This window comes from Anomaloglossus baeobatrachus, chromosome 3 (assembly GCF_048569485.1).
Source record: "Anomaloglossus baeobatrachus isolate aAnoBae1 chromosome 3, aAnoBae1.hap1, whole genome shotgun sequence".
Lineage (NCBI taxonomy): Eukaryota > Metazoa > Chordata > Amphibia > Anura > Aromobatidae > Anomaloglossus > Anomaloglossus baeobatrachus.
In genome coordinates, this window is record NC_134355.1 from 109,936,846 (window position 1) to 109,956,165 (window position 19,320).

At 51.1% G+C, this 19,320-nt stretch overlaps 1 protein-coding gene across 1 annotated transcript in view; it reads left to right on the forward strand.

Annotated features, from left to right (window-relative positions):
- The window catches only part of PNPT1 (polyribonucleotide nucleotidyltransferase 1), a 233,576-nt gene that overhangs the window by 42,366 nt on the left and 171,890 nt on the right, over nucleotides 1-19,320 (forward strand). The window contains exons 7-8 of the mRNA XM_075338095.1: nucleotides 301-348; nucleotides 19,110-19,223. Coding sequence (XP_075194210.1) covers nucleotides 301-348; nucleotides 19,110-19,223 — 162 coding nt within the window. The remainder of the gene's footprint in view (nucleotides 1-300; nucleotides 349-19,109; nucleotides 19,224-19,320) is intronic.

The window sequence follows — 19,320 nt, forward strand, 5'->3', positions numbered from 1 at the left end:
TTTGCACTAAAACTGGTGAGCCAGTGATCCCACTGGGGGTGTATAGCCAGAAGGGGAGGGGCCTTACACTTTTTAGTGTAATGCTTTGTGTGGCCTCCGGAGGCAGAAGCTATACACCCAATTGTCTGGGTCTCCCAATAGGAGCTAGAAGAAAAGGAATTTACGGTAAGTAACAAAATTCCCTTCTTTAAAGCATAGCCCAGGTTTGAGAATCTTCCTTCAATCATTGATGGTGTTATTTATATTCATTAATGTTATGATTTGTATCTATGACATTATCCTTTATATGTTTCCTTGTAGCCTCTGCTGCTCTGGCGTTGTCAGATATACCTTGGAATGGACCAGTAGGTAAGATGAGTGTACCTGTCCTGCACTGCATAGATATGTATTTATTAGTGTAATATAGTTTTTATTCTCTATACAATATATAAAGTTGAGTGTTTGTATGTATGTCCGCTAAATCTGCATTGTCGCATTTACAATCATGAAATTTTGCACAGACTCCCCATTTGACTCGGGGAACGTCATAGACTATGTTTTGAGTGGAAATTTTAACCCTGCGCTTTTCAGTTATTCGCCAAAAAAAAGCTTACTGTTTGGATGTGAGTTAATATATTGGCTGTTTTGACAGACTGGATATTTATCAGGTGGCCTATGGCAAAGGTCATTGATAAGAGCTTTGATTGATTGCTGTATGTGTGGCGCCCCTGACATGGTCAGGCACCACTGAGTACTGCACCCATGCTGGGTGAGTACAAACAGGTAATCCCCATGGCTGAGTAGGGTGTGTACGCACAGGCACACTTTAACCAGGTCTCACACACACATTAGTGGGGACCCCTGGGCAGACCCAGGAGGGGGCGTGGCCTCCACATCTCAGCTAGTGGTGCTGTAGTGAAGCTGGAGGGAGTTGTGCAGTGGCAGTCAGAGTAGTAGGAGTGGAGCAGCCGAGTCTGAAGTGCGGACTTCGGAGAGCGGAACACTAGTCAGACCCTGCACGTGTAGTGGCTGCTGACGGGGGAGTACATTAGCACACAGTCAGTCTGAAAGACACCTGAAGAGCGAGAGAGCAGTAAGGAGTTGAGTACGAGAACTCCTGGTAATGATGCACGCACGGGGAACAAATCCCTAGAGCCAGACATCCATTTAGTGGTCTGCTAAATCCTGTAGGTGGCGGGACTAGAGGTTCCACACCAACCATCACAGAGTCCGAGCATCAGCAGCAACGAGGGGGCCCATAAGGAGGATCAAGCCTGGAGCCATCTTTTCCTTGGTCCACGCTGTCAACAAATGGGTCAGAAAGGGGAGAAAAGGCAGCTGCGACTTCCCTGGATGAATCCCACAGTACTTTAAGTCAGGGGTTGTCCGAAACAAGAAGTACTAGGAAAACGAGCGGTTACCCTTATACCAGCCTGAAGGATACCTGGTTCCCACTGGTTCATCTCAGCATCGCCGGGGTTGCCTCACTCTACCATCAGAAAGTGAGTAAACAGTTGAAAGACATTTCTGGACTGAGACTGAGTTCTTCTGCGACCTGTGGTTCCACACACATACACCCAAGCCCCCGGGGCCGGCCTCACTCTCGGGAGGCCACACCACCTAACTGCAACTACCATCAGCCCCAGACACTCGTTAAACTGAAGTGGCGGTCCCCTATCACCCTGACTGCAATACCGAGAGTGGCGTCACGACTCTTATGAAAGGGAACCTGACATACCTGTTGCCAGAATGGGTCCCTACAGAGAAGTCCCCGCAGGCGACTGCTGCAACGCTGTGGTGGGCGACTCATATGCAACGAATGACATTCTTAGTATAAGAAGCTTTTGTGTCAGTTAATATGATTTAGAGAGTGAGAGAGACGCACGTACATAGTTGACGTCATTCACATTGTCAAGCGATATCTTGTGCCTGTGTAGATACATTGCTGGTGTCAGCTCTACCGCAGTAGGGCATAGCAAAGTGCGCCTGCACAAGTCGGCAATGTTTCTTCGCAAGCGCTAGACTTTGCCCAGCTACATAGATTGGGCCAGAGGCATCATCCATGCAGTCATCAATGGAGGACAGCGATCAGTGCCAAAAGCAAACTGTAACAATGCAGTGACATAAGAATTTTTGCATAACTAATCTTATACTAAATAGTTGCAAGTCAATTTTATGAATGAGATCGCCAAGATGATTGTCTATAAAATGATGGTAGTCTCATGTTCGAAGCTGTAGTGGATGGGGAGATATGGAGCCTGAAAGCCAAATGCTCAAAACATTAACCGTGTGCTTGTGTGCATACACATAAATACGCACACACTCACTCTATGCATGAAATAAGTATTGAACACATCACCTATTTTCTAAGTCAGTATATTTCTAAAGGTGCTTTTGACATGAAATTCTCACTAGATGTCAGTAAAAATCCATCCAATCCACACAAAGAAATCAAACCATAGATGTCCATAAATTTGGTGATGTGTAATAACGAGAGATGACACAGGGAAAAAGTATTCAACACACTTTCTAAAATGTAATACTTTGTACAAAAACTTTTGTTGGTGATGACCGCTTCAAGATGTCTTCTTCCATGGAAACACTCTTCAGAATCTGAAGGTTCCGTACCCTCCTTGTATGATCTCTGAGCTTTAGTTTCTTCCATATATTGTCTATTGGATTCGTATCGGGTGATCGGCTCGGCCATTCTAGCAGCTTTTGTTTCGTTCTCTGAAAGCAATTCATTTCTTTGTCGCTCTATTGGGAGACCCAGACAATTGGGTGTATAGCTACTGCCTCCGGAGGCCACACAAAGTATTACACTTAAAAGTGTAAGGCCCCTCCCCTTCTGCCTATACACCCCCCGTGGGATCACGGGCTCCTCAGTTTTCATGCTTTGTGCGAAGGAGGTCAGACATCCACGCATAGCTCCACTGTTTAGTCAGCAGCAGCTGCTGACTATGTCGGATGGAAGAAAAGAGGGCCCATACTAGGGCCCCCAGCATGCTCCCTTCTCACCCCACTTTTGTCGGCGGTGTTTGTTAAGGTTGAGGTACCCATTGCGGGTACGGAGGCTGGAGCCCACATGCTGCTTTCCTTCCCCATCCCCTTAGGGCTCTGGGTGAAGTGGGATCTTATCGGTCTCCAGGCACTGAGGCCGTGCTCCATCCACAGCCCCTGGGAATCTGCTGGACATGGAGCTGAGTATCCTCAGGGACATGGCCCTGCTACGCTGAGGTACTCTGTGTCCCCATGAAGGGGACCGCGCACAGACACACGGCAGCACTGCTGGGTGAGTTAGTGCGCCAGGGATGGCGGCGCTGCCCGCACTGGTGCCATCGCACACTACAGCGTGCTGGGTGTGTTAGAGTATTGAGGGACTGCCGCGCTAACCGCCGCTGCCATTTTTATCTCAGGCGCGGCTGGGACTTGTGGTGCGCCGGGGACTTCCGCGCCGACCAGGGCTTATATGTCGGGCCGCGCTTATAACTCTAGTCCCCGGCTTTTGCGGCCTACTCTCACTTCGTTACCGCCCACTGGCCTGCCAGTCAGGGTAAGGGCGTGACGCTGCACAGCACGGCAGCGCTGAGAGATGGAGCATGCTTTGCATACTCCACCCCTCTCACTGTACACAGTGTGAAACCGGGTTCCCGCACTTTTTGGGGCACGCCCACGGCCTCCTCCTCTACACAGGACGCCGGCAGCCATTCATGTCAGTTTTTTCTGTGACTGAGAAAAGAGACAAGTTTGGGAAGACCCTGGCAGGGATTCTGGTGGTCACACACCCGCTGTGACCGGGCGGTAAGCAGCACCTGTGGTGCTGACCCCACTAGTGCCGAAATGCACATATAGATATATGCTTGTACGCTATACATTGCACTGTTCGGTCGCACTTTTGTATTTTGGCTATATACCCTCCTTGATGGTTCGGGGGAGATAACAGCATATCGTCTGTGAAAAACAAGGGTGCAGAAGCACAGGTTTTTCTATGCAGCCTGTACAGCATGTACGGCTATACTGCCGGCAGGTTCCACGGACCCCAATTGTATGCAATGCACGGCCCTTGTGGAACTTACTCAGCCGGAGTCTCTGCTAACAGGTGATGGGGACGGAGTTTGCAGTATTTACTTCAGACTTTCTGAGACTATGGCTAACATACTAGAAGCCTTGCAGTCCAGACCGGTCCCTCAGACCATGGGCTCTGTTGATTCATTGCCCCTGGTCCCCCCCCCCAGTTGGTACAACAAGGTGCTCCTGGAGTGTCTCAGGGATCCCAGGGTGAGGGGTCTGACTCGGACCGCAGTCCCAGACCCCCTAAGCGACCTCGCTGGGAGCATCCCTCGACGTCACCGCATCATTCAGGGTCTCAGTAGGGACTCTCTCTATGATAAGGCGGAGGTATCTGATCAGGATTCTGATCCTGAGAACGTTCTCTACCTGGATACACCTGATTGTGACACCGTAGTGAACGATCTTACGGCGTCCATCAATCATATGTTGGTTATTTCTCCCTCAGCTCCTACGCCTGAGGAGTCAGCTTCTCAGCAGGAGAAGTTCCGTTTCAGGTTCCCCAAGCGTACATGGAGTACGCTTTCTGGATCACTCTGACTTCAGGGAGGCAGTCCAGAACCACCAGGCTTGTCCAGATATCGTTTTTTCAAAACGCCTTAAGGATACACGTTATCTCTTCCCTTTTGACGTTGTCAAGGGCTGGGTTCAGTGTTCTAATGTGGACCTCCTATCTCCAGCGGCTAAATCCTTAGTTGCAGTGGAAGATATGGCTTCACTCAAAGATGCCACTGACAGACAGATGGAGCTCTGGTTGAAATCCATCTATGAAGCTATTGCCGTGTCTTTGCTCCAGCTTTCGCAGCCGTCTGGGCGCTCCAAGCGGTCTCAGCGGCTCAAGCGCAAATTGAGGCAGTCACACGTATGTCTGCGTCGCAGGCTGCGTCTTTAACGTCTCAAACGTCAGCGTTTGCGTCATACGCCATTAATGCTGTCCTGGACTCGGCGAGCCGGAAGGCGGTTGCGTCCGACAATTCAGTGGTAATACGCAGAGCCTTGTGGTTGTGGGAATGGAAGGCAGATTCTGCTTCCAAAAAAGTGCCTAACCAGTTTGCCATTCTCTGGCGACCGCTTGTTTGGTGAGCGACTGGATGAAATCATCAAACAATCCAAGGGAAAGGATACATCCTTTCCTCAGGCTACACCGATCATACCCCAACAGAGGAGGGGACAGTCGAGGTTCGGTCCTTGCGGGGCGCAGGCAGGTCCAATTCTCCTCGTCCAAAAGGCCTCAGAAGGATCAGAGGAACTCCGACGCGTAGCGGTCTAAATCACGCCCTAAAAAGACCGCCGGAGGCGCCGCTACCAAGGCGGCTTCCTCATGACTTACGGCCTCCTCACACCGCATCCTCGGTCGGTGGCAGGCTCTCCCGCTTTTGCGACACCTGGCTGCCACAAGTAAAAGACCGTTGGGTGAGAGACATTTTGTCTCACGGTTACAGGATAGAGTTCAGCTCTCGTCCTCCGACTCGATTCTTCAGAACATCTCCGCCTCCCGAGCGAGCCAAGGCTCTGCTGCAGGCGGTGGGCATTCTGAAGGCAGAAGGAGTGGTGGTCCCGGTTCCTCTTCAGCAACAGGGTCACGGTTTCTACTCCAACCTGTTTGTGGTTCCAAGGAAGGACAGGTCCTTCTGTCCTGTTTTGGACCTAAAACTGCTCAACAAACACGTAAGGACCAGGCGGTTCCGGATGGAATCCCTCCGCTCCGTCATCGCCTCAATGTCCCAAGGAGATTTCCTAGCATCGATCGATATCAGGATGCTTATCTCCACGTACCAATTGCTCCTGAGCATCAGCGCTTTTTGCGCTTCGCCATAGGAGACGAACACCTTCAGTTCGCGGCACTGCCGTTCAGCCTGGCGACAGCCCCAAGGGTTTTCACCAAGGTCATGGCTACAGTAGTTGCGGTCCTCCACTCTCAGGGTCACTCAGTGATACCCTACTTAGACGATCTGCTGGTCAAGGCACCCTCTCAAGAGGCATGCCAACACAGCCTCAACGTTACTCTGGAGATTCTACAGAGTTTCAGGTGGATCATCAATTTTCCAAAGTCAAATTTGACACCGGTCCAATCGCTGACATATCTTGGCATGGAGTTTCTTACTCTTCCAGCGATAGTGAAGCTTCTGCTGGACAAACAGCGTTCACTACAGACAGGGGTACAATCACTCCTTCAAGGTCGGTCACACCCCTTGAGGCGCCTCATGCACTTCCTGGGGAAGATGGTGGCAGCAATGGAAGCAGTCCCTTTCGCGCAGTTTCACCTGCGTCCTCTTCAATGGGACATCCTACGCAAGTGGGACAGGATGCGGACGTTCCTAGACAGGAACGTCTCCCTCTCTCAAGCAACCAAAGCTTCCCTTCGGTGGTGGCTTCTTCCCACCTCATTATCGAAAGGGAAATCTTGCCTAACCCCGTCCTGGGCGGTGGTCACGACGGACGCGAGTCTGTCAGGGTGGGGAGCGATCTTTCTCCACCACAGGGCTCAGGGTACGTGGACTCAGCAAGAGTCCTCACTTCAGATCAATGTTCTGGAGATCAGGGCAGTGTATCTTGCCCTAAAAGCGTTCCAGCAGTGGCTGGAAGGCAGGCAGATCCGAATTCAGTCGGACAACTCCACAGCGGTGGCTTACATCAACCACCAAGGTGGGACACGCAGTCGGCAAGCCTTCCAGGAAGTCCGGCGGATTCTGCTGTGGGTGGAAGCTACAGCACCCACCATATCCGCAGTTCACATCCCGAGCGTAGAAAACTGGGAAGCAGACTTTCTCAGTCGCCAGGGCATGGATGCAGGGGAATGGTCCCTTCACCCGGACGTGTTTCAGGAGATCTGTTGCCGCTGGGGGATGCCGGACGTCGACCTAATGGCGTCTCAGCACAACAACAAGGTCCCGGCATTCATGGCGCGGTCTCACGATCACAGAGCTCTGGCGGCAGACGCCTTCGTTCAGGATTGGTCGCAGTTTCAACTCCCTTATGCGTTCCCTCCTCTGGCACTGTTGCCCAGAGTGTTACGCAAGATCAGGTCCGACTGCCGCCGCGCCATCCTCGTCGCTCCAAAATGGCCAACGAGGTCGTGGTACCCGGATCTGTGGCATCTCACGGTAGGCCAACCGGGGGAACTATCAGACCAACCAGACTTGCTGTCTCAAGGGTCGTTTTTTCCTTCTGAATTCTGCGACCCTCAACCTGACTGTGTGGCCATTGAGTCCTGGATCCTAGCATCTGCAGGGTTATCTCAAGGGATCATTACCACTATGAGACAGGCCAGAAAACACACATCTGCCAAGATCTACCACAGAACGTGGAAGATATTCTTATCTTGGTCCTCGGCTCAGGGAGTTTCTCCCTGGCCAATTGCCTTGCCTACTTTCTTTCCTTCCTGCAATTCGGTTGGAAAAAGGTTTGTCGCTCGGTTCCCTTAAGGGACAAATCTCAGCGCTCTCTGTATTTTTTTCAGAAGCGCCTAGCAAGACTACCTCAAGTACGCACGTTCCTGCAGGGGGTTTGCCGCTTAGTCCTTCCTTACAAACGACTGTTAGAACCCTGTGATTTGAACAGGGTGCTGATGGTTCTGCAGAAACCACCATTCGAGCCTATGAGGGATTTTTCTCTCTCACGCCTTTCGCAGAAAGTGGTTTTCCTAGGGGCAGTCACTTCACTTCGGAGAGTGTCTGTCGGGGCAGCATTGTCGTGCAAAGTCCCCTTCCCGGTGTCTCACCAGGTCAAGGGGTTCTGCGTCCGGTTCCGGAATTTCTCCCTAAGGTGGAATCCCCCCTTTCATCTCAATCAGGGTATCCGTACCCTCTGTTTGTCTTCATCCAGTTCACCAATGTGAAAAGGATTTGCACTTGATTAGATCTGGTGAGAGCACTCAGACTCTTCATCGATCGTATGGCGTCCCTGCGCCGCTCGGAAGCACTCTTGTCCTTGTCGCTAGCCAGCGTAAAGGGTTGCAGGCCTCCAAATCTAGACTGGCTCGGTGGTTCAAGGAACCAATTCTCTAGCTTATCGTGCTGCTGGGCTTACGGTTCCCTCAGGGCTGAAGGTCCATTCTACCAGAGCGGTGGATGCGTCCTGGGCTTGAGGCACCAGGCTACGGCTCAGCTTGTGTGTCAGGCGGCTACCTGGTCCAGCCTCCACACTTTCACGAAACACTGTCAGGTGCATACCTATGCTTCGGCGGATGCCAGCATAGGCAGACGAGTCCTTCAGGCGGCGGTTGCCCACCTGTAGAAAGGGGCCGTTTTACGGCTCTATTACGAGGTTTTATTTTACCCACCCAGGGATTGCTTTTGGACATCCCAATTGTCTGGGTCTCCCAATAGAGCGACAAAGAAGAAGGGAATTTTGTTTACTTACCGTAAATTCCTTTTCTTCTAGCTCTAATTGGGAGACCCAGCACCCGCCCCTGTTTTTTTCTATACACATGTTGTTCATGTTGAATGGTTTCAGTTCTCCGATATTCCTTCGGATTGAATTTGCTTAAACCAGTTTATTGGCTTTCCTCCTTCTTGCTTTTGCACTAAAACTGAGGAGCCCGTGATCCCACGGGGGGTGTATAGGCAGAAGGGGAGGGGCCTTACACTTTTAAGTGTAATACTTTGTGTGGCCTCCGGAGGCAGTAGCTATACACCCAATTGTCTGGGTCTCCCAATTAGAGCTAGAAGAAAAGGAATTTACGGTAAGTAAACAAAATTCCCTTCTTTCCTTGGCTGTGTGTTTAGGATCACTGTGTTGCTGAAATATCCACCCTCATTTTATCTTCATCATCCTGGTACATAGCAGCAGATTTTTATCAAGAATGTCTCGGTTTATTTGTAAAAATCATCTTTCAATCATATGAAGTTTGCTTGTACCATTTGATGACAAACAGCCCCACACCATGATGTTTCCACCTCTAAACTTCACTGTTGGTATGGTGTTTTGGGGTTGATACAGTGCCTTTTTACCTCCAAACATGGTGTGTATTATGACATCCAAACAGTTAAATTTTGGTCTCCTCTGACCAGACTGTATTAGCCAGTATTTCACAGGTTTGTCTAAATGTTGTTGAGCAAACTTGAAACGTGCTTGAACATGCTTTTTGTTCAGCAATGAAGTCTTGCATGGTGAGTGTGCATACAGGCCATGGAGGTTGAATGCTTTACTTATTGTTTTCTTTGAAATAATTGCACCTGTTGATTTCAGGTCTTTCTGTAGCTCTCAGCAGGTGGTTCTTGGACAAATAATCTGATAATTCTTTTCACTCCTATAACTAAAATCTTGCAAGGAGCATCTGGTTGTTGTCCATTTATGGAGAAATGATGTTCTTTCTACTTCCAGATTTTGGCCCCAACATTGCTCACTGGAACCTTCAGCAGCTTAGAAATTCTTCTGTAACCAATGCCATCAGTATGTTTTTCAACAATAAGGTTGCAAAGGCCTTGAGACAGCTCACTGGTTTTACCCATCATAAGATGTTTCTTGTGTGGCATCTTAGTAATGAAACACCTTTTTATAAACCATCAGTTGAACCATCTGATATCATGCCACTTGGTGAAAAATGATGCTTTCTAATTACTGATAGATTTCAGCTGGTGTCATGACTTTCCATGACTTTTTACCTCTTTCTTCATGTATAGGGGGGTAATGCCAATATAAGAAGTTGTGTATAGCACTGGTATTTAAAATTTAACCTTTATTAAATTCTCTATTAAAATTATATTAGGACCAATCAGGTGATACCACAAGGTAAAAAAACACAAAGTACAGATTGGATGTATACAATATATCAACAGGAGTTATATCCAATTCCCTCACGGTCCTCCCGGTTCAGATATATACATCCAAATGATTAAAGTGACATTGTGAAAAAACCGTAATCCTCCCAAAATTGCACTCTTGCCCTTAGGTTAACACTCTTTTTTAAGGTGGCTACGTGCAAATACAAAGATTATCCACAGATCACAGAAAACGCTGGGGTATAATCAGGGAAGAAAATCAATGGTTTTTGTGAAACTGGTGCTCAAAAAGTGCAAAATAGTGCGATCATTGGTGGTAGTGGGACTTATGCTCACCGTCTATCCCACTATTCACCAATGAAACCATATGTTACCTTACAATATGCGGGGGGGGTGACTCACTAATGCACCACACAGTACCCCTAAGGTAACAAACTCAACGTCCTCCTTCCCCAGGGAAGGATATATTGTATACATCCAATCTGTACTTTGTGTTTTTTTTTACCTTGTGGTATCACCTGATTGGTCCTAATATAATTTTAATAGAGAATTTAATAAAGGTTAAATTTTAAATACCAGTGCTATACACAACTCTTTCTTCATGTGTTGAATACTTTTTCCCTGTGTCATTGCTTAAAGGGGTTATCCGGCTTAATTTGCTTTTTTTTATTATTACCCTATTGGGCTACATTCGGGCAGGCAAGTACCGTATTTTCTCTGACGCCTCATTGGGGGACACAGGACCATGGTGTTATGCTGCCTATCCATAGGAGGACACTAAGTAGATGCAAAAGCATAGCTCCTCCTCTGCAGTATACACCCCCTGGCCGGGCCAGGCAACCTCAGTTTTAGCTTAGTGTCTGTAGGAGGCACTTCTTTTCAAGGTTTGTTATTTTTTGAGGGCGACGGTTTCCTTTTGGGACCGATCTCCCACTACCATCAACGGGCAGGAACGTGGAGTGTCGCCTCCATGTACCCCCTCCTGCGACTCTGGATCCTGGGCTGGACGACGGGTTCCACAGACACCGATTTTCCAAAGCCCAGGGTAGAGGCCTGTGCCCCTATAGCCCAATTCCTCAGCCCCTCTTTGCAGGCTCTGAGTTGAATATGGCACCTGTGTGACCTGACACAGCAAGCTGACTCTGCTATTTTCACTGGCTGGACTGAAGCAGTGTTTTAAGGTGAGATCCCCCCTGACTGGTTTCCCAGACAAAGGGAGAAAAAAACGCTGCAGGGAAGGCTCCCAGGACATTTACAGTATTTATTATGAGACAGTCCCTTGCTAAGTGCAAGGAGGAGACCCTCAAGGATCCTGCACACACAGTGTTAACTTTTCTCTAGCTTGCTGGCTGGAGGAGGGGGGGGGGGAGTCACTCCTGTTTGCAGAAAGTCCTGCAGATAATTTCCCGGTGGCAGGGGGAGGGCCGAGGACTCAGGGACTTACGCTGTTTATTTGCTCTGTTTATTTGCTCTAGCAGAAAAGCTGTGTGCTGACTGGAGGGACAGGGAGGAAAACTATCAGAAGCTCCCTTCCCGCTGGTTTTTATTACCCACAGCAGGGGGGGGGGGACACTGACTTCATCTTCGCGCTCTTTTAGCGCTAAGCCCTCCCCGCCGCGGGCGCGATAAGCCCCGCCCCCCAGGAAAGCGTGCGGAGATCTCCATAGAGCTTAATCCTTCCTGAGGACAGGGCCATCGGCTGATTCTGGTGAGGTGCTTGCTTCACTTGTAGTTCTGCTGAGCATTGCTCCCCCTCCTGGCATACTCCTATTAGGAACATGCTGAATTCTGAGGGCACTTAGAGTGCTAAGGCCCACATAGTCTCTTATTCAGCCTGCACTGCCTGCCATGCTGAGCTACCACGTAAACACACCTCTTCTCTCTGTGAGTCCTGTGCCCCTATAGCCCCCCAAGACCCCCCTGCCACCACCGCAACAGTCAGCCCAGAGCCTAGGGCTCCCAGCCCACCGGAATGGGCACAGTTTCTGTCCCAATCCATGGAAAAACTGTCACAGAACCTGGTGCTGGCTATGTAATGTCGTCCTCCACACCCTTCTGGGTCCCTGGACGGAACGCAGCCTGAGGATACCCTTATGGAGGATCCTTCTGAGGTAATCCGGGCACATGCTTCACCGGTTGCAGGGATCAGGAAAAGAGCACACGGCCGGGTGTCTCCAGCGGGCTCTCCCTCGGGAACACACAGGGCAGGCTCTCCCACACGCTCCACGGCTTCTGAAGAGCTGGAGGAGGGAGAATACCATGAGGATTCCTTGGTTTCAGCTTCCCCAGATGATCAAACTGCAATAGACTCCCTTATAGCAGCAATCAACCAAACTTTGCATGTGGAGGATCCCCCATCCACTACCACTGACCATGCGGTCTCCTATAAGAGGGCAAGGAAACCCCAAAAGGTTTTCGCTGATCACCCAGAGTTTCAGGATATCCTCATAAAGCAAAGGGAGAAGCCTGACGGGCGCTTCGGTAACCGAAAACTCATGGAGTCCTGGTACCCTTTTGCCTCACCTGCCCCTAAGGGCTGGGCTGATCCGCCCTCGGTCGACCCCCCGGTCTCCCGCCTTACCACAAAGACGCTCCTGTCTTTACCCGATGGTTCCTCCATCAAGGACCCGACAGACAGACGGAGCACCTCGCCCGCTCTGCTTTTGAGGCTGCGGATTCCTCCCTCTCGCCCTCCTTTGCCCCTGTGTGGGTCGCAAAGGCGATCTCGGTCTGGGCAGAATCCCTTAACACTTCGCTTGAGGAATCCCAGTTCACTCATACCTTCACAGAGGTAACAGCTCAAATTGCCGCTGCGGCGGAGTACCTCACGCAGGCCTCCATGGACGCTGCTACCTGCGCAGCGTTTGCCGCCTCAAATACCATAGCCATCCGTAGAGCTCTCTGGCTCCGACAATGGCGAGCGGACTCTGCCTCCAAGAAGTCTCTCACGGGCCTTCCCTATTTTCCAGACCGATTTGTTTGGCAAACGTCTGGACAAGCTCATTTCTGACGCCACGGGAGGAAAGAGTACCTCCCTCCCCCAGCTGAAGTCCAGGACGTCCTTCACCAGACGTCCACAGTCCTCGTTCCGCTCCTTTCGGAACTCCTTTGGTTGGTCGACATCCCGTGCTGTCCCCGCCACCAGCCGCGGACTACGCAGGGACCGACCACCTCCGCTCTCCCCAAAACCCACTTCGTCATGGCAGCCTAGACCGAAACAGTCCAGGACTAGGGAGACTCGGCCACGACGTTTTCCCCCCTCATGACTCCTTCGGCACCCCGGAAGACACACTCATTGTAGGAGGTCGACTGCGGCTCTTTCAACACATCTGGGCTGCCGCCTCAGACGACAAATGGGTGCAAGACTTTGTGTCTTCCGGTTACCACATAGAACCGACTCGTGGGTCGGGTCCGAAATTCTTTCTCTCAAACCCCCCCAAAGACTCGAAAACGATGCGAAGCTTTATTCTAAGCAATCCACTCGCTCCAAACAGCAGGAGTGATGATACCTGCCCCAGACGACGAGAAATTCGGGGGGTTTTATTCCAATCTCTTTGTGGTCCCCAAAAAGGATGGGTCAGTTCGACCCATCCTGGACCTCAAGCAGGTCCATTATTGCATCCATGGTTGAAGGGGAATTCCTCGCCTCCATAGACATAAAGGACGCGTACCTGCACATACCCATTGCCCCAGATGACCAAAAGTTCCTCCGCTTCGCAATTCAGGACTCCCACTTTCAATTCGTAGCTCTACCCTTCGGCCTTGCCACCGCACCAAGGGTCTTCACCAAAGTCATGGCGGCCGCCATGAGCGTCCTTCACACCAGGGGAGTAGTCATTCTCTCTTACTTGGACGACCTCCTCATCAAGGCCCCCTCCTTCCGCGACTGCTCAACCAGCGTACAGATCACTGTGGACACCCTATCCCGCTTAGGGTGGCTAGTGAATCTGGACAAATCATCCCCGATCCCATCACGATCCATCACCTTCCTGGGCATGTCCCTGGACACCCGTCGGGGCTTGATCCTTCTCCCTCAGGACAAGGTGATCGCTCTTCAACGAGCGGTACGCTGCCTTCTATGTCCTCCCGTCTCGCTACATTCGATTCAGCATGAAAGTACTCGGCAGGATGGTGGCAGCTATGGAAGCAGTATCCTTTGCTTAACTGCACCTCTGCCCACTGCAGATAGCCCTTCTAGCGGCCTGGGACAAGAGCCCCTTCTCCCTGGACAGACATCTTCACCTGACGCCTTCAGTCAGGTACGCACTCCGCTGGTGGCTTCGGTCCTCATCCCTATCGAAGGGGAGATCTTTTCTCCCAGTGAACTGGCTGGTCCTGACCACGGACGCCAGCCTCCTAGGCTGGTGAGCAGTGTACCGGCACCACACTGCTCAAGGACGTTGGACACCCCAGGAGTCTTTCCTACCCATAAACATCCTGGAACTCCGCGCGATCAGAGCGTTCTGCCCTCTGCTAGAGGGTTGTCAGATTCGAGTCCAATCGGACAATGCGACAGCTGTAGCCTATATCAATCGGCAGGGGGGCACCCGCAGCAAAGCGGCTTATCTCGAGGCCCACAAGATCCTCAGCTGGGCCAAATCGTCGGGATCAGTGATATCAGCGGTACACATACCGGGGGTAGAGAACTGGGCAGCAGACTTTCTAAATCGCCAAGGTCTGGCCGCCAAAGAATGGTCTCTCCACCCAGATGTGTTTCTACACATCTGCACTTGCTGGGGCACACCAGACGTGGACCTAATGGCCTCAAGGTTGAATGCAAAGGTACCCGCGTTCATAGCCAGGTCACGTGACCCGCAGTCCATCGGCGCGGATGCTCTAGTCTGCTCCTGGCACCAATTCCGCCTGCTTTACATATTTCCATTTCTACCCCTGCTGCCGCGGGTGATCCGGAAGATCAAGGCAGAGGGAGTCCTGGTGATACTGATAGCACCGGACTGGCCCAGGCGCGCCTGGTACGCCGAATAGTACAAATGCTCACAGACGCTCCGTGGCGCCTTCCAGACATCCCAGACTTGCTGACCCAAGGGCCCATTTCCCATCAGAACTCCAGAGCCCTGAAGCTGACGGCATGGCCATTGAGACCTGGGTATTTTACAAGAGCGGGATTCACCCCCGCGGTTATTTCCACCATGATCAGCGCCCGAAAGCCTGCTTCATCCCGCATTTACCACCGTACGTGGAAAATCTTCCTTTCATGGTGCAGGGAAACTAACGTGCAGCCTATGCTTCTGGCCATCCCCAGAATTCTCGACTTTCTACAGTCTGGCTTGCAAGCGGGGTTGGCTCTCAGTTCCCTTAAAGGGCAAAGCTCAGCGCTCTCAATCTTCTACCAATGCCGCCTGGCTCAAAATACCGCAAGTCAAGACCTTCCTCCAGGGCGTTTCCCATCTAGTTCCCCCGTACAAACGGCCGCTGGACCCATGGGACCTCAACCTCGTTCTGGACAGTCTCCAGAGGTCTCCCTTTGAACCCCTCAAGGAATCCTCCCTTGCTCTTCTGTTCTGGAAGGTAACAATCCTGGTGGCAATTACGTCCATCAGACGGGTTTCGGAGCTAGCAGCACTCTCTTGCCGCGAGCCTTTTCTGATCTTTCACCAGGACAAGATGGTTCTGCGCCCCCTTCCGGATTTCCTTCCAAAAGTTCTTACCCCGTTTCATTTGAACGAGGACATTGTTCTGCCTTCCTTTTGTCCACACCCGGTTCATAGGGTGGAAAGGTCTCTGCATTCGTTAGACCTCGTCAGAGCTCTCAGATATTACATATCCAGGACAGCCCCCTTTAGGAAAACTGACTCTTTGTTCGTCATTCCTGAGGGGCCTAAGAAGGGACAGGCAGCTTCAAAGCCGACTCTGGCTCGCTGGATTCGCTCTGCGATCCAGGAAGTCTACCGCTTGCAACTCAAGCCCATTCCTAGTGGGCTGCGGGCTCATTCCTCGCGAGCAGTTGGTGCTTCGTGGGCCATTCGGCATCAGGCTTCAGTGGAACAGGTGTGTAAGGCTGCGACCTGGTGTAGGCTACATACGTTTTCAAAGCATTACAGAGTCCATACCCAGGTTTCAGCTGAGGCAAATCTGGGTAGGAAAATTCTGTCTGGGACTGGTTCCTAGTCCTTGGGTTGTGTTGTCTTCTTTTATGTTTCCCACCCATGGACTGCTTTAGGATGTCCCATGGTCCTGTGTCCCCCAATGAGGCGTCAGAGAAAAACGGATTTTTGTGTACTCACCGTAAAATCGTTTTCTCTTAGCCCTTAGCCATCATTGGGGGACACAGCATCCACCCTGTTGCCCTGTTGGGCCTTGGTTCTCTCAGTACCTTATTTGGTTATGACTTTTCTTTTCTCATGTTCCTCTGTTGAGTAGTTTTTACTGTTTTTTTTTTTTTCTCCTACTGCTTGTGTACTAAAACTGAGGTGGCCTGGCCCGGCCAGGGGGTGTATACTGCAGAGAAGGAGCTATGCTTTTGCATCTACTTAGTGTCCTCCTATGGATAGGCAGCATAACACCATGGTCCTGTGTCCCCCAATGATGGCTAAGAAAAAGCGATTTTACGGTGAGTACACAAAAATCCGTTTTTTTCGCTTTATAAGACGCACCCCAAATTTAGACATAAAAAAAGGTTAAAAAAAAAGAAAAATGGGGTCCGTCTTATACTCCGGTGTTCTCTTACCGGAGGGGGGCAGCAGTGGTGGGGAAGCGGGTCACAGGAGGCACAGGTTGTGCTGGCAGGCGCGGCAGGTGCCGTGGTGGCAGGCGCGGTGGCGTCCGTGGTGGCAAGAGCTGCGGGGTCCGTGGTGGTGGCAGCAGCGGCGGCGGGCGAGTCGTGCAGCAGGCCGGTGCAGTGAGTGTCCGCGGTCCCGGTTCAAATGATGGCTCAGTGGTGGCAGCGGTAGCTCAGTGGTGCAGGAAACCGATTCGGTGTTTTCCCAGTGTGTCCGCGGTCCCGATTCAAGTGATGGCGGCCGGAGCGGCGCATGCGCAGATGGAGCTCTCATCCAATGGCTCCATCTGCGCACTCGCTGACTCCCGGAGCAGTGCGTGCGCAGATGGAGCTCTCATCCAAGAGCTCCATTTGCGCACGCGCCCGCTCCCGGCGCCATCATTTGAAAGTGGGACCGCGGACAAACTGGGTAACTTGCTGCACAGCTGCCCGCCCTGCACGCACAGAGTGGCAGCCAGCAGGCTGCCCGCCCACCCTGAGTGCAAGTGGCAGGGTACCTATGCTTGCGTGCGGGCATCAGCCGGGTGTCTCTGTGAGGGCACCCGGCTGCCGCCCGCACGGGAACCCGGCTGCCGCCGGCACACAGCCACGGGAACCCGGCTGCCACCGCACGCAAGCACAGGTACCCGGCCGCTTGCACGCAGCCACCGGCCGCCCGATCGCCGCACAGACAGGACCCCCAGGTACCGCTATATTCGGATTATAAGACGCACCCCCCATTTTCCTCCCAAATTTTTGGGAAGAAAAGTGCGTCTTATAAAGCGAAAAATACGGTAGATAGTGAGCACTTACCTGCCCTGGTGTCAACCCCTCTCCCCCGGCACAGAGTGGTCATGTGACCGCTCCTGCCGCGATTTTGCTGCTTCCGGTCATTTCATGTCAACATGGGCAGGACCATGTTGACATGCAAATCTGGAAACGGCATGTTGCCGCCCTGCTGGGCGGCTACAGTGCGTGGAGTCACCGCCCCCCTTCCCTGCACCCTCCCACACATTCCCCCGCACCCCATACTCTGCCCACAACCTCCCCCTGCACTGCTGTGGGGTCCGTGACCAGGGGGAGAGGGGCCTGGCGGCGGCTGCCCACGGTGTCACCGCCAGCACCGAGCCCCCTGCTCAGGATCGCACATTCAAATGTACCGGCATCACAGATGCTGATACATTTGAAAGCACTGATGAGAGGGAGCGCTGCTTCTTATCACTGCCCATGCAGTCTGTGTCTGACAGTTCAGTGCAGCGGTGACGTCACTACTGTGCTGATATGGCCAGAGCACAGACAGCGTGCGAACGTGCAGGAGCGGCGGGGACCGAGGACGGGTGAGTATGTCCCTACATGTGTTCCCTATGTGGGTAGGTGGGGTCGGTACAGAGCTGTGTGTGTGTGTGTGTGTGTGTGTGTGTGTTGCGCAGAGTCCGATGTGTGTGCGCGGTACAGAGCCATATGTGTGTGCGCGCGGTGCAGAGCCATGTGTGTGTGCGCGGTGCAGAGCCGTATGTGTGTGCGCGGTGCAGAGCCGTATGTGTGTGCGCGGTGCAGAGCCATATGTGTGTGCGCGGTGCAGAGCCATATGTGTGTGCGCGGTGCAGAGCCATATGTGTGTGCGCGGTGCAGAGCGCTATGTGGGGCTGTTATTACTACAGGATTGCAAATAACAGGTCAGTGCTGGGGCAGAATACTGACAGGGAATGTGTGTGCAGGGGGCGGGCAGAGGGTGGGGCTGGCAGGGGCGGGGCTGGACACTGGGGTGGGGCTGGACACTGAGGCCGGGCAGTGCCAGCTCTGACTGGGAGGTTTAACACAGGAAGTGGTCATGTTTGCTAGAGCTGAATGTAAACAAAGAGCTGCAGAGAATAAAGGGATAAATCAAGAGGAACAAAAGTTAGAAAACAAAAAATAACAATGTAGGGGTGTTTTATATGACAATACAGCACAGATTAGCTTAACAAAAATTTTTGAGTTTATGTCGGACAACTCCTTTAATTTATGGAAATCTATGGTTTGATTTCTTTGCCTTGAAAATTCTTGAAAAAACATTCATACTCTGTAAACTTGGGCAAAATTGTCAGTCTCTAGATGTGCAACGCTGGTAGAGACCTACTCCAAAGGCTTGCTGCAGTAATTGCAGGGAAAGGTGCGTCCTACAAAGTAGTGACTTAAGGGGGCTGATGAACAAAAATGCATGTCACAATTATCAGATATATATTTTTAAAACATAATAATTGCTAGTATTTATATAGCGATAACATAATCTGCAGCATTTTACAATTCAAAGGGGAGATATACAGACAGTATCAGACATTACAGAGTAACACAGTTCAGTAGAAACCGAGAGGAGTGAGGGTCCTTCTCACACGCTTACAATATTTAGAAAACCATGTATCATTTCCTTTATAGTTCACAAATAATTGCTACTAAAAGTTGGCATATAACATAAAATACATATAAATTTGTGGGTATAGTGTGAAACTATGTGGAAAAGTTCATGAGGGTGTTAAAACTTTTTCAAGGCACGCTATATATTGTAATATTGTAATGTGTGGATAAGTTGTGATACATGATATTAATACATGGCAAATTATCATTATTTTTGTCCTTTTTAGGAGCTGTTAGAATTGGTTTAATCAATGGCGAGTTTATTGTTAACCCTAGCAGAAAAGAAATGTCAACGAGCTTATTGAATTTAATAGTCACTGGGTCCACCCAGAGCCAAGTAGGTGAGTAAATCGTGAAAATCTTCAGGCAGATGTAATAAAACTGTCCACAATAGATGAGCTAATTAATATAAAGGTGTGTGTGTGTTTTTATTTATTA